This window comes from Pelobates fuscus, chromosome 8 (genome assembly GCF_036172605.1).
Source record: "Pelobates fuscus isolate aPelFus1 chromosome 8, aPelFus1.pri, whole genome shotgun sequence".
Classification (NCBI taxonomy): Eukaryota; Metazoa; Chordata; class Amphibia; order Anura; family Pelobatidae; genus Pelobates; species Pelobates fuscus.
The window spans coordinates 156,732,112-156,746,593 of NC_086324.1; the positions used below are offsets into that span (position 1 = coordinate 156,732,112).

The 14,482-nt window shown below is 44.2% G+C and overlaps 1 protein-coding gene across 1 annotated transcript in view; it reads left to right on the forward strand.

Moving 5' to 3' along the window:
• Positions 1 to 8,255, forward strand: part of LOC134571838 (testis-expressed protein 2-like) — a 33,228-nt gene extending 24,973 nt beyond the window's left edge. Inside the window, exons 8-12 of the mRNA XM_063430464.1 lie at positions 215 to 347; positions 4,615 to 4,755; positions 5,401 to 5,613; positions 6,072 to 6,192; positions 7,283 to 8,255. Of these exons, the coding sequence (XP_063286534.1) occupies positions 215 to 347; positions 4,615 to 4,755; positions 5,401 to 5,613; positions 6,072 to 6,192; positions 7,283 to 7,393 (719 nt within the window). The 3' untranslated portion in view covers positions 7,394 to 8,255. The remainder of the gene's footprint in view (positions 1 to 214; positions 348 to 4,614; positions 4,756 to 5,400; positions 5,614 to 6,071; positions 6,193 to 7,282) is intronic.
• Positions 8,256 to 14,482: the final 6,227 nt, after the last annotated feature.

Here is a 14,482-nt window from a genome sequence, read left to right on the forward strand (position 1 = left end):
ATTAATAGGTATTCAAAATTAGTATGGGAATGGGTTTGCCAGTGGCGCAGTGTGCATGAATGGCAATAATGTATCTCTCTGCTGAAATATCTGTTACTATGTTAATAGGATACATATTACATTCTCAACTTCTGTCTATTCTGTCTAAAACTTTGTAAATTAATATTATATTTGTTGCAGTTTTCATCCTGTTCTGTGTTTCTTTGTCCTCAAGGGCTCTGGATTGAACTAGATGTTAATTACAGTGGATCTTTCCAAGTGACATTGGAGACAAAAATGAATTTATCCAAGTTGGGAAAGGACGCACCAATGGAGGCTGATGAGCAGACAAAAGACAGGAGAGATGGGTAAATGATCCAACATTTTTATGTAAAACATCAGGAAGTTTACTCAGTAATCATGGAGTTGGGTTGATAATGTAGTTGCAAAATTTAGCCCAAAACAAACCTAATTAGTTTTTAAAAAATCCCTAAATTATTAATCTTGACATAAAGAAAAAATATATAAATGACTATGCCATGCATGAGCTGACTTCCCCTCCATTATAAAATAGATTTGGATACATTGAATTAAAATAATTATACATACAATATAAAAATATCTGTAAAATATTTTAACATTTTTTAATAGCATTATTCATTTATAATTGCATTTGTCTTAATGATATCATGTTTAAGTGAGAACCTATACAGCAGATGAACAAACATGGCAGTACGTAGTTTCATTCATGAACAGAAAAAACCTGAAATGAACCCACTCAGCCAGATAAAAAGCTAAAAAAATAAACACTGGACCAGTAATGATTTCTGTCTATATATCAAGAAGACGTTTTTTTTTTTAAATTTATTTATTTATTTATATTGGTTTCCTGAATGAGAACATGTCATTCACACGTTTAGTAGATGCTTGAACAACTTTGGTCTAGATTAAGAAAGATGAGCATCACTTGCACAATGCCGTCTATTAAGCACTGCATTCGTAAGAGAGTGAAGTCATTATAGAACTTTGGCTTATGGGGACATCATTTTATATCACTGTTAGAGAGGATACATAGTGTTAGGATTAGGAGGAAATGAGGTGTAGTGACCAGTTTAAGGAGTACTTAGATTTAGGGGGCTATATCCACGTACACTGGGGGAGAACCTGCACCCAAGTTTCTTTGGATTTTAGTACCCAAGGATTTTAGTACCCAAGTACCTAAGGGTGGTTGCAGCTATAATCCCCAGCATCGCCAAGTTAACTGTTGGTCCCCACATGAGAAGTGGTACTATGCAAAATGTATAACTCAAAGGGTGCAGGTAGAGACTCAACAATTAATTAGGATCCTTACAGCATATGAATACTACATGTGGCGTGTTTCACCATGTACTTTCTGGCATTTTGGATCTGGACTGCCCGTATGGGTGGGACCAGTCTGATATGTTTCAGAGATGTTCTCTCTGTAATTGCACAAGATGAGCTAAAACCAGCTTGAGATTTGAGCGGGGACCCACTGAAGGGCAGGCTATTTCAGTTGCTGCCCGTTCTCAGTATACTCTTGCGCCCCGTTTTTTTTGGTTTCACCATGTAGATGTGATGCCTGTGTGGTTAAATACCTGCATTATCCACAGTGGCGTAGCTAGAGCTTTTGTCGCCCGGGGCTGCCCCCGAGTTTTCCGCCCTTATCTCGACCCACGTCATGTCCGGTGCATTCGCTGATATCCGTGGCTGCACCAGATATACCTCTTTTAAGTACTGAACGCCTATAGCCCAATAAAACAACCTTTTTAAGCTCTTTTAAGATATACACCCAATGAATACATGCATGAAAAAATAATTAATGTAATTCATTGGAAGCATATCTACTAAACATTGATTTTTTGGGGGGGTAGGGAGGGGTTTCAAATTTGGGCAGAGTGTTCCTTTAAATAATTGTTACTGAATCACTTCAGTATATTTAACTTTTTATTGGTGTGAAAGGAAACACGCTTATTGAATGTAATTTTATATACACATTTAAAAAAAAAAAAAAAACTTTTATTTTTTGGCAGAGAGGGAGGCTGTGCGTGGAGGGGGACTGTGGAAGGTGCAGGGACAGAGTGGGACCTATGCAGGGAGGGAGGGTGATGGTGCAGGGGAGGCACCGAAGAGAGGGGATTTGTACAGGGGAGGTAGGGGGACTGTCAAGGTGCCGGCGAGCAAGGGGGAGAGGGGATCTGTACAGGAGAGGGAGGGTGAGTGTCAAGGTGCCGGGGAGGCAGGGGGAGAGGGGATCTGTGCAGGGAAGAGGGACTGTCGGGTATATAATTTTGCATACATTTATTTTGCAATGATTTAACATACTCCAAGTTCAAACGAGTTCATAAAAACCATTGCTACATTCTTAGCCCACAAAGACATGATAAACACTGGATTGTTCAAGTTTTTAATTTTCTGGAATTAATTAGATGCTGCTGGGAGGCTTAATTAGACCTTCTGCTTCATCTTGTTTTAATTAGGACATGCAAGAATCACAGATGTGCTGCAGATTAGAGCACTCAACTATTGCTGCACTGTTTGTGATCAATTGTTAAACCAGCAAATGCCGGCACAGGAGGTTTGTGAGGTTTGCAGTATGTGTTTATGGGGGGGCAGTGTGTGTGTGTGAGGGGGCAGTGGATGTCAGGGATGCAGTGTTTGAGGGGGCAGTGTGTGTGAGGCTTGCAGTGTCTTTGTAATGCGTTCAGTTTGTGTGTGTGGGGGGGGGGTGCAGTGTGTGTGTATGGGGCAGTGTGTGTGTGAGGCTTGCAGTGTGTTTGTAATGGCTTCAGTTTGTATGTGGGGGGTGCAGTGTGTGTATAGGGGCAGTGTGTGTGTGGGGGGGGGCAGTTTGTGTGTATGGGGGGTCAGTTTGTGTGAGGAGTGCAATATGTGTGTATGGGAGGCAATATATGTGTGTGGGGGCAATGTGTGTATGGGGGGGGCAGTGTTTGAATGTGTAGGGTGTTGTGTGTGTGGTGGGGAGGGAGGCAGATCAAATATAACTTTTTTATAATGTGTTTAAAAAAAATAAAAAAATAAAAAAAATATATTGTATACCCCCCTCCCTCCTTACCTGTGGCCAGGCAGTGTGAGACATTGCTTTCCATCCCTGGTAGCCCAGTGGAGAAGCCCTGGTGGTGAGAGTGATCTCTAACCTGCAGCTTCTGGGCTAGAGTTCACTCTTGCGAGAGCAGAGTTCTGCCTTGTTAACCGTGCAATGCTCCAAGCTTGCGAAAGGAGAACCCTGCGGAGCTGCAGGTAAGAGCTCCTCCGGGTCCTCTCTCTCCCCTCCCCTGCTGGCTGCCAGCAGAGTGCCTGTGGGCCGGGGAGGGAGATCACCGATCTCCCCTCTGGTCCGTGAAGGCAAACAGCAGTGCTTGGATAGCACCGGCCCTGCATGTGCTGGCAGAGGAGAGCCTCGGCCTGCTCTGTTTTCTCAATTGCCCTTTTAATAATCAGGGTTGCCCAAGTGCAGAGCACTACTGACACCTGTTATGAACTGTCCTATAATAAACATAAAATTGTGACTGTCCTGTCAGTTCTCTGACAATTGGCAGTTATATATATTAGTACATAGCTATGTATCTGTGCACATGTAAATATTATAGTGCCTAGACTGCGGCTGTGTGATACCACCCAATGCATCTGATGATGGACAGAGGAAGGCAAGGCTGCTGAGTCTAATTAGTAAATGCATCAAATGGAAGGAAAGATAAATATCCAGGCACACCTGAGGTTTCTTCTAAAAGGCGTCTTTTATTAAGAGCAAAAAAGGTGGTGACAACGTTTTGGCTTCTCCCTGAGCCTTTATCAGGTAATTAGTAAATGCAGTGAATTAAGCTGCATGGAAAGAATTGAACTGACCCAAAATTTGGGGGTGGGACATTTGTTTCATCATATGCAGATATTAGTAAATAACTCTCTGTTTTTAATTTCACTGCAGTTTGCTGTTTAGCATGTAAAGTTCTAACAGTAGCGACATACTAGGCCTAAGGGTTTGTCAGTCTGAGTAACAGCACAGGGAACAGAATAATTTTCCAATCCAGCTGGAAACGTATAATTAAGAGAGCGGCTGGAAATAAAAAAAAAAACAAAAAAACACACACATTCCCTCGAGAGGCAGAGGCTGATAGAGAAAGCTTGCACCTGCTACTGGGATAACTCAATATAGCAACATGCGCGACAGCCACATGAAATGCACACGCTGGGTTAAAGAAACTTTAAAACACCAAACAGCTAAGGAGTTGGTATGAAAACAATGATACGGTATACTTAGGGCAAGGCAGGTCAAAACCTAGACTCCCAACTGTTTCAGAATTTCAACTCCCATGATACTTTGTCAGCCCAAACCCATTTTAATAAGGCATGCTCACTAACAGAAAGAATGTTTCAGGACTATAATCAGTAAAATGCATCCCACAGACTGCCCTGAAGCATGCATATTTAATAGGCACGTAGAATTGCGTATGTCTTATCTTGTCACCTCTGTAGGTTTTAAGTGGAATTGCAAGTGAAAAGCAGCTCAGTAATAGTTCTCAAATCAGAGATGCCCACTGCCAACCTCAGTACTCGTATCAGTTGAGAAAAGATGGTCTTTTATTGTTGTTTCCACAGAAACGTCACATCGAGAATAAGAATCTTGGCAGACAGTGATGAGGAGTCTTCCAGTGCGGGTTCCTCTGAAGATGAAGAGGTCTCTATTGCAGAACCTCCAGGTTCTGTGGGAGATCGATTAAACCCAACTAATGCTGAATGGTACGTTACTACGAAAAGGGGTCTTCACTAAATTAATGAGTATCAAATCCTGAAAACAAAAACCCAACAGAGGTGGCTTTATGTGGTTATAGAGTCCGTTCTATCTTGTCATGTACTGATCCATGGATGAAAATGGAAGTCTTTATGTATCACTATAGGTATCTGCTATCTAAAGAAGGCTTATAGGCAGTCCAAGAGAGGCCTAGGTTTTGTGAGACCCTAAAAATAGTTTGTGTCCCATGGTCCAAAATACAGCCTATGGATTTGCTTTCCATAACTTTATGTAACTACAATACACAATAAATGTCTGTGCTGATCCAAAGCATGACAGAAATAAACAACATTGACCTCTCCCACTATTACTGTCCTAGGTTCCATAACTCTAAAACATAAAGTATATTTACAATATTGTGATATATTGTTTATCTACTGTTGTGAACACCAGGGTCTAGGAACTTTCAGAAGATTGATTACCACGACAGTAGGACAATGCAGGGAACGTGGACAAAGAAGACCGGGCTGAATGATGTTCCATAGCAAAACTAAATGATATATATGTACAAAATGCATGAAGATATACCCTTCCTCCTGTCAGACAATAATATGCTTTATTCAGCCTCATCTTCCATTCTCATTTATCTACAGCTTTACAGGTGGGAGCAGCACCAGCCGCAAGATTCTACGGTTTGTGGATAAAATTACAAAATCTCGCTACTTTCAGAAGGCAACGGAGAATGAGTACATCAAGAGGAAGATCGAAGAGGTGTCTAACACACCTCTACTGCTCACTGTAGAGATCCAGGAATTAGAAGGAGCTCTAGCTGTGAATATCCCACCACCACCCACAGACAGAATCTGGTAAATAAAAATACCCATTAGCCATCTGATGGGTAACAGCCGTCTAACAATCACATTCTGTCTTGGCTCCAGTGGCACCCTAAATAATAACGTTTCAGACCATGGATAGGCAACCTTCGGCACTCCAGATGTTGAGCACTATGGTAGATGTAGTCCACCACATCTGGAGTGCCAAAGGGTGCCTACCCAAGGTCTACACAGTGTTTTTCTAATCATTACAGAAAATCTGATTCTGCAGAAATATATATTTCATAACCAAGATTATAACTTTTTAAAAATATGTTAATTTTTATTTGTTCCGTACTGCTGGTGTTTTTTAAACTGTGATTGGGTGCACATCTTTATTTCTCTACCGTATACAGCATATGTTAATGCACATCACACGAAATGTATAATGAATATAAGGATTAATAATTTCATTCAATATTTAGTGATCATTGTTTTTTCTCCGCAATCAGGTACAGCTTCCAAATGCCACCGAGGGTGGAGATGAAGGTACGGCCCAAACTCGGAGAGCGTGAGGTGACTTTCATCCATGTGACAGAGTGGATCGAGAAGAAATTGCAAGACGAATTCCAGGTCCTTAATTTTTACATTTAGCACAAAAGTTTGGGCTGACATAGAATTTTAGTGTCTTTACTTTTCTAAAAACATCCCAACCTTCTGTCTATTATTATACCCCTTAAAGAGTTACTCAAAGCACCATGGCCACTTGAAGTAGTCATGGTGTCTGGAGTCAGTATATTCAGCTTTTCGCTATGAAACATTGCACATAAAGGGATTAACCCATCTTTTGCTGGATGTGTAACTCCACTTCTGGCAGTGTCACTTGGGTGTCATTAGTCAGCCTACAACAAGAATTCCTGTTGGATAATGTAAATTCTGTGTAACATAAGCGTTCGATGTCAGCATGCACAGCATACTGGCGCCAGAGAGCCAATAGTATCACGGTCACGCTCCGTGCTGCCCCTGTTCTCACCTCGGCCAACCCTTCCAGACGTCCCACCCCTCTGCTGAGGGGAAATGATGTCATTGGCAGGGTGACCAAATCCACCATGTTTTCTGGGACACATATCATATATACATATTGATGGGCAGCACATTAAAAGGGTATCCCTGTACTAGGCAGGAAGTAGTATAAGATTAAGGAATTCGTCAATGAAGAGTCCTGCAAATAGGCAACGGAGATTCCTGCAGAATATGCATTATACACAGTGCAGGACAACCTTTTTCATGCATTTTTATAATTATGACCAAATTATATGTGTCCCTGTACACATGGTGGAACTGGTCACCCTGGTCATTGGAGGTAGAGTGGGTTGGAACGGGAGTAAGATTTAGTTATATTCTGTTTTGTTTTTTTGTGGGGTAGGGGATGGTGGATAGGAAAGCATGCTTTGACCAAAAACAGGGTTTTCGTAAACACCATTTTGGATGGAGTAACCATTTTTCATGGAAATTTTATTAATTTCTAGAAAATATTTTTTTGGTCAATATGCTTACATTGAAAAAAAATATTTAGTGGAGAAGAAATGCAATAGCTAGAATCAATTCTGAGTTTGTTAGTAATTAAACAAAAAAAAAATTATAAAATCACATTTAGAAAAAAAATATCTTTTTGAAATCAGATTATTATCTTAGTTTTTTGTTTTGTTTTTCTTTCCCACAGAAAATTTTAGTAATGCCAAACATGGATGATATATATTTTCCAATCATGCAGTCTGGTGTAGATAGTAGCAGACAACCACAGGCTGAAACAGAAATAGCGCCATCACTTTGAGCAGATTGTTTTGCTTGCTTGAGTGTTGTCTCATCAAAGGACCTTTCGTGGAAACCCGAAGTGAATTTAAAAGGGAAATGCCCATATATAGAAGAGCTTAACTAAAAACAACACCATGTGGATGGAATCCAGGTTTGTGATCTAGAACTTCACAATTACTCACCTCTAAACAAAGTTTCGCCTACATACTCTGACTTCTTGGTCTTAAAACCTACCGTTAGACAGATGGATTTAAATAAGAATGTCTCATCAAAACCCAACAAAACAGATGAAAACAGTAAAATTGATGGATGTGTCCATGGCTACAGGAAGACAAGCTATCTTCACCAACATCGGAGGTCCATATTTATTTCTCTTCTTCTTTGTCGTCTCTGCAATCCCTTGTTTTTGGCTTTCAAGACGCAGTAGATATGTTTGACTGCTGATGAATGAATTATTGAATGAGGTGCTGTATTATATTAGTAGAATGTAGTAGAATTTTTCAACGTATTGGTTAATTCCTTGCCTCTGTAAATGTTAAGAATCTAAAGCAATAATGAACAAGTACTGTCCGCCACCATAAAAGAGGAACCATCCCCCCGTTGTCCAGTTTCCATTAACTGGATATCTCCAGATTCTGTTGGGTGTGCATTTTTGCATATATTGATTTATACCACAATTGATTAGGGCAGCATTGATCCTCTGTTATAGACTTGAAACTTAATGACTAGTAATAATTTGTGGACCTTTCAATATTTATTTTCAGCATAGGAACTAGTACCTAATATAACAAATGTCTTTTACATCTGGTACCTTTTGGCTTTTAGATATGTCTGTTTTCTGCATAATTCAAGTGACTATTAGAATAAAGTGTTGAAATATGGTTTGAATTTTACTTTGACACAAGGTTTTTTTAAGAGAAACATTCCGGAATGTCAGATCTACAATCAAGAACGTGCAATAAAGCAGTGAGTTGTAAACAGGATATCCATTTAATGCAGGTGCGTCTAAGTTTGGCCCTTTCAGCTGTGGCTTCATTGCAGTTCCCAAACAGCCACCTGTTGAAAGGGAATTATGAGAAAGTCATTCTTGCAACTGAGACAGGGCTAAAGTTGAACACCCCATGTGTAACCGATTATTGAAATATTATTTACTCTTCATAAGCATGGTGATTTCAAATGATGAAGGATAGTGACGTGGATTCCACACATCCCCTTTGACCTCGCATGTTAAAGGATCACTATAGTGTCAGGAAAACAAAGCGCTTTTCCTGACACTATAGTGCCCTGAGGGTGCCCCCACCCTCAGGGTCCCTCTCCCGTGGCACTGAAGGGGTTAAAACCCCTTCAGTTACTTACCTTAATCCAGCGCCAGGCTCCCTCGGCGCTGGTGACCTCTCCTCCCCCGCCGGCGTCAGCTCCCCTGTCCGATGTCACTTGAGCCGAATGCGCATGCACGGCAAGTGCCGCGCGTGCATTCAAAGTGTCCATAGGAAAGCATTTCTCAATGCTTTCCTATGGGCGCTCTGCGCGATGGAGGCGAAATTCGCCTCCAGCGTCGCAGATGCGTCTCTAGTGGCTGTCCGGAAGACAGCCACTAGAGGCTGGATTAACCCCAAATGTAAACATAGCATTTTTTCTGAAACTGCTATGTTTGCATCTGAAGGGTTAAAACCTGAGGGACCTGGCACCCAGACCCCTTCATTGAGCTGAAGTGGTCTGGGTGACTATAGTGTCCCTTTAAAGAGAAAAGATGACTTTTGCAAAAAGGATGGTAGCTCCTGGATTAGTTTGTGGGTTTGTATGGTGAAGAGTTAGACAGAGTTGGAGAAAAGTCACAAGTATGGTTGTAAGTGGGCCTACACAATTGATTTAATTTTGAAAGGAAATAATCATCCATAATTTAAACCTCCTACTGGTATAATTCTGGCTGGGTGACAAACTTACACATATCCCTTGGGATTTTTTTTCTTTTTTAAAGGGACACTATAGGCACCCAAACAAATTCATCTCGTTGAAGTGGTATGGGTGCAATGTCACATCCCGTTAGCCCTGCAATGTAAAACATTGCAGGTTTTTTTCTAAACTGCAATGTTCATATTGCAGTGTTAATACTGCCTCTCGTGGCTGTCTACCATATTGCAGTGTTAAGACTGCCTCTAGTGGCTGTCTACCGTATTGCAGTGTTAAGACTGCCTCTAGCGACTGTTTACCAGACAGCCACTAGATGTACTTTCTGCACTTTTCTTTGTAAAACACTCTGCATGAAGACATCCTGGATCAAGGAAAACCCCATAGGAAAGCATTGAGTCAATGTTCTTCTATGTGGAAGGCCTAATGCACATTAAGTCCCTCCATCAACTGACATTGGAGGAGGCTGAACACGACTCAATGCCGAGGGACATCGGCGCTGGAATTGGGTAAATGAGTAAAGGGTTATTTAACCCTTTATACCGCCCGGGAGAGGGGAGGGCGCCCAGGCAGAGGAACACCTTAATGTTACATGTCTGTGTTCCCAACACTAAAGTGTTCCTCTAGGTATCAGTATTCTTAGTTGATTCATCATAGTAAAAAAAAAACAAAAACAGAGATTCAAGAGAATTTGAATTCTAAGTAATTGTCGTTTTTGAGGAATCCCATTCTATAGTTTGCTAGCTCTATTGATTACTAGATAGCCTTCAGATGATAGTGTAAGGACTTGATAGCTGAGGGCCAGCCAGCCAGTAGCTCTCTGAAGGCTTCCTATACTCCGGCAATGCTTCATTTCAGCTGAGATCTGCATGTTTCCAACTCACATATCAAAAGGCATGTTTTTCGATTAGATAAAGATAAGGCTCTTTGTTTGCACTTGCACTTGACAATGGTCTACAGGACTTTTCTGTGGTCGCTCCATTCTCATGGAAAAATCTTAAATTGTTCTATTGGGCTTTTCACAAGTCTAATCCTTTAACTATTGAGTGCAAGAGGAGATTCTGCTCACTTCTAACTTCAAAAGGTTAAGAAAAGTTTATTTGCCTTGTTTATGGTAGTATCTCAACTGAGCAGTTAAAGGATCACTATAGGCAGGGGAGGGCTGGAAGCCTTAGGCCTGGGGGGCAAAACCAGTCAAGTGGCCCATTGCGCCACCAAATCAGTTCACCATCCATGCCCACCTTTTTCTGGTTTTATAACGGATGTTATTGATGTTATGCTAATCAGTAGCTCTTTGCCATACCCGCTCCTTCACGGCTCTGACTTTCAATGTTGTCAGAGCACAGGCTGAGAATCTCTGAGCCTGTGCTCTGACTCACTAACTGAGCGCCGGAACCACGAGGGAGAGGATTTGATCTGACTGCACCTACTGCTGGTGCGCACCAGTGGACCACCAGCGAATCGTTTAAATTAAATATGCTGGTGTACCCAACTTGTGAGCTGTGTTGGCCGCCGGGCGCCTCTGTTGTCATGGCACCCTGCGTGACCGCACAGCTTGCCCACCCTAACGGCTGGTCCTGCTGACACACACTGACGTTACTCCTTAGACATCCCTCAATATTAATACAGACATCAGAGTAAACACCAATAAACTGTGGAAACAGAGCTGATCCCCCCAAATTTATAAAGGTTTGCTTAGAGGATTTATTCAAGATTAAATCATGCCTCCTCCTCTCTGTAGGCTGGGAGGAAGTGAAGAGTAATCACAGTCTCCCAGCACAACGCCACCTGTGGCTGCTGGGGAACAGCTGTTTAATGTAATGCTTGCAGGACGGCCAGCTGCCGCAGAACCTCTTTGTTTCCGTCTCTGCAAAGGGCTCTAGGCACTGCTTGTTGTGAGTGTGAGCCACTGTAAATTAGGGGCAGAGGGCACTTGCACTGCGGTCAAGACGGGTCTGGGCAGGAGGAGAGTGCAGTGCAATCAGTGCACTCCCCTCCTGTGGGTCACCAGTAGACTGGTGCACCTGCCCAGGATCAGAGCCGGTGCAAGGATTTTTGCCGCCCTAGACAAAATATACATTTGCCGCCCCCCCATGTGACATCACAATGCCCCACCCATATGATCTGCCATATGAACTAACGCCAGTGCTGCACACAGTGTGTGTTTACATTAAAAAGCCTGCAGGGACCAGCTTTAGACACCAGAACCACTTCATTAAGCTATAGTGTCCCTTTAATGTGAGGTAAATTATAGATTAGTGTCACTAATAATATACTAGATTGCCTACTTACAATTAGATGAGGATGATGATGGGCTGCAGTTTGGCTCCACTCGTCTGGTGTAGAACAGGACCTCTGGAGGCTGTTTGCAACTATGGTCACAACATTCAACGTTCTGGGAGAATTGGAAGCAGCTCCATTTTTTGGGGGCCTCTTACACAGCTCAAGGTCTGGGCCCCAGTGCCTGACGGTGAGTATGCCCATAAGGCCCACTCATAAGTCCACTTATATGTTCCACCCACCCATGAGCTCGCTCACAGGGAGTGGAGTGTGTAGGGGATGTGTTATGTGATCTCATATGTGTGCTTATGGTATGTAGTGTATATGGATACCAGTTTGTGCAGGTGATGCAGTGTGTTTGTGTGTAGTGGAAGCAGTGTGTATTTGTGTATAAGGGATGTATTATGTGTTTCTGGTTGTGTGTGAGGGATGCATTGTGTGAATCTGTGTTTGTATGCATAAGGGATGCAAGGTGTGTGTCTGTATGTGTGTGCATTGAGTGTAAGAGATGCATTGTGTTTCTGTGTGTATGTAAGAAAAACAGTGTGTGTGTTTGCATGTGTGTGTAAGGGTTTGCATTGTATGTTTCTGTGTATGTGTGCAAATGATGCATTGTCTTTGTGTGTAAGGGTTGCATTGTGTGTGTGTGTAATGGATGCATTGTGTGTTTCTCTGTGTGTAAGTGAAGCATGTTCTGTTTCTGTGTATGTATAGGGATGCATTGTGTGTTTCTGTGTATGTATAGGGGTGCATTGTGTGTTTCTGTGTATGTATAGGGGTGCATTGTGTGTTTCTGTGTATGTATAGGGATGCATTGTGTGTGTGTGTGTGTGCGCGTAGTGTTAAAGAGCTCCCTGTCTTGCCCCCTGTCCTATAGAGCTGTCCCTTCTGTCCCTTAGAGCTCTCCCCTGCCCCTTAGTGGTCTCTCCTCTCCCCCATACCTCCCCTAGCGGCCTCTTCTCACACTCACCCACCCTCCCTGTGCTCTTCTCATCCCCCCTCCACCCTCCCTGTGTTCTTCTCACTCCTCCCTCTGTGTGTTCTCACCCCCCCTGTGTTCTTCTTACCCCCCTCCTCCCTGTGTTCTTCTTACTCCCCCCCTTGTTCTTCTTATTACTCCCCCCTTCTTCTTACCCCCCTTCTTCTTCTTAACCCTCCTACTTCTTCTTACCCCCTCCTTCTTTTTCTTACCCCTTCCTTCTTCTTACCCCCCCTTCTTCTTCTTACCCCCTTCTTCTTCTTACTCCCCCTCTTCTTCTTACCCCCTTCTTCTTCTTACCCCCCTCTTTTTCTTATCTCCCCTCCTTCTTACTTCCCCCTTCTCTTACTATCCCCCTCCCCTCTTTTTACTCTCCCCTTCCCCTCTTTTTACTCTCCCCCTCCCCTCTTTTTACTCTCCCCCCTCCCCTCTTCTTACTCTCCCCCCTCCCCTCTTCATACTCTCCCCCCTCTTTTTACTCTCCCCCTCCCCTCTTTTTACTCTCCCCCCTCCCCTCTTCTTACTCTCCCCCCCTCCCCTCTTCTTACTCCCCCCTTCCCTCTTCTTACTCCCCCCCTCCCCTCTTCTTACTCTCCCCCCTCCCCTCTTCTTACTCTCCCCCCTCCCCTCTTCTTACTCTCCCCCCTCCCCTCTTCATACTCTCCCCCCTCTTTTTACTCTCCCCCTCCCCTCTTTTTACTCTCCCCCCTCCCCTCTTCTTACTCTCCCCCCTCCCCTCTTCTTACTCCCCCCTTCCCTCTTCTTACTCCCCCCCTCCCCTCTTCTTACTCTCCCCCCCTCCCCTCTTCTTACTCTCCCCCCTCCCCTCTTTTTACTCTCCCCATCCCCTCTTCTTACTCTCCCCCTCCCCTTTTCTTACTCTCCCCCCTCCCCTCTTCTTACTCTCCCCCCCTCCCCTCACTCTCCCCCCTCCCCTCTTCTTACTCTCCCCCCCTCCCCTCTTTTTACTCTCCCCCCCTCCCCTCTTTTTACTCTCCCCCCTCCTCTCTTTTTACTCTCCCCCCTCCCCTCTTCTTACTCTCCCCCCTCCCCTCTTCTTACTCTCCCCCCTCCCCTCTTCTTACTCTCCCCCCTCCCCTCTTCTTACTCTCCCCCCCTCCCCTCTTCTTACTCTCCCCCCCTCCCCTCTTTTTACTCTCCTCCCCCCCCCCCCCTTCTTCTTACCCCCTCCCCTGTAGGTGGCCGAGCTGCACTCCTGTCCGCGGTCCCGGCCGGAGTGATAGGAAGGTGCTCAGTGTGCACCTTCCTGTCAGTCCGGCCGGGTACAGGAAACAGAAACTCCTGTTCCGCGCGGAACAGGAGTTTCTGTTTCCTGTACCCGGCCGGACTGACAGGAAGTGCACACTCAGTGTGCGCCTTCCCATCACTCCGGCCGGGACCGCGGACCGGAGACCAGCTCGGCCACCTACAGGGGAGGGGAGGGAGGGAAAAGCTGCTGCAGCCGTCTGAGCGCTCTTTACAGAGCGCTCGGCGGCTGCAGCATTTAAAGGGCCGGCCCGCCGCGGCCGGTCCTAAAATAATTTCGGGCGGCCTGGGGGGCAATTGCCTCCCTGCCCCCCGGCCCAGCCCGCCCCTGACTATAGGGTCAGGAACACAAACATGTATTCCTGACCCTATAGTGTTAAACCCACCATCTAGCCCCCCTGGGCCCCTCATGCCTCCATAAATATAGTAAAAAAATCTTACTTGTATTCAAGCCAGAAGCTGTAAATCTGCATGCTGTTAGACTCAGAAAAACAAGCAGTCTGCTGACATGTGGTAGCCTGATCCAATCACAATGCTTCCCCATAGGATTGGCTGAGACTGACAAAGAGGCAGATCAGGGGAAGAGCCAGCATGATTCAAACACAGCCCTCGCCAATCAGCATCTCCTCATAGAGGTGAATTGAATCAATGAATCTCTATGAGGAAAGTTCAGTG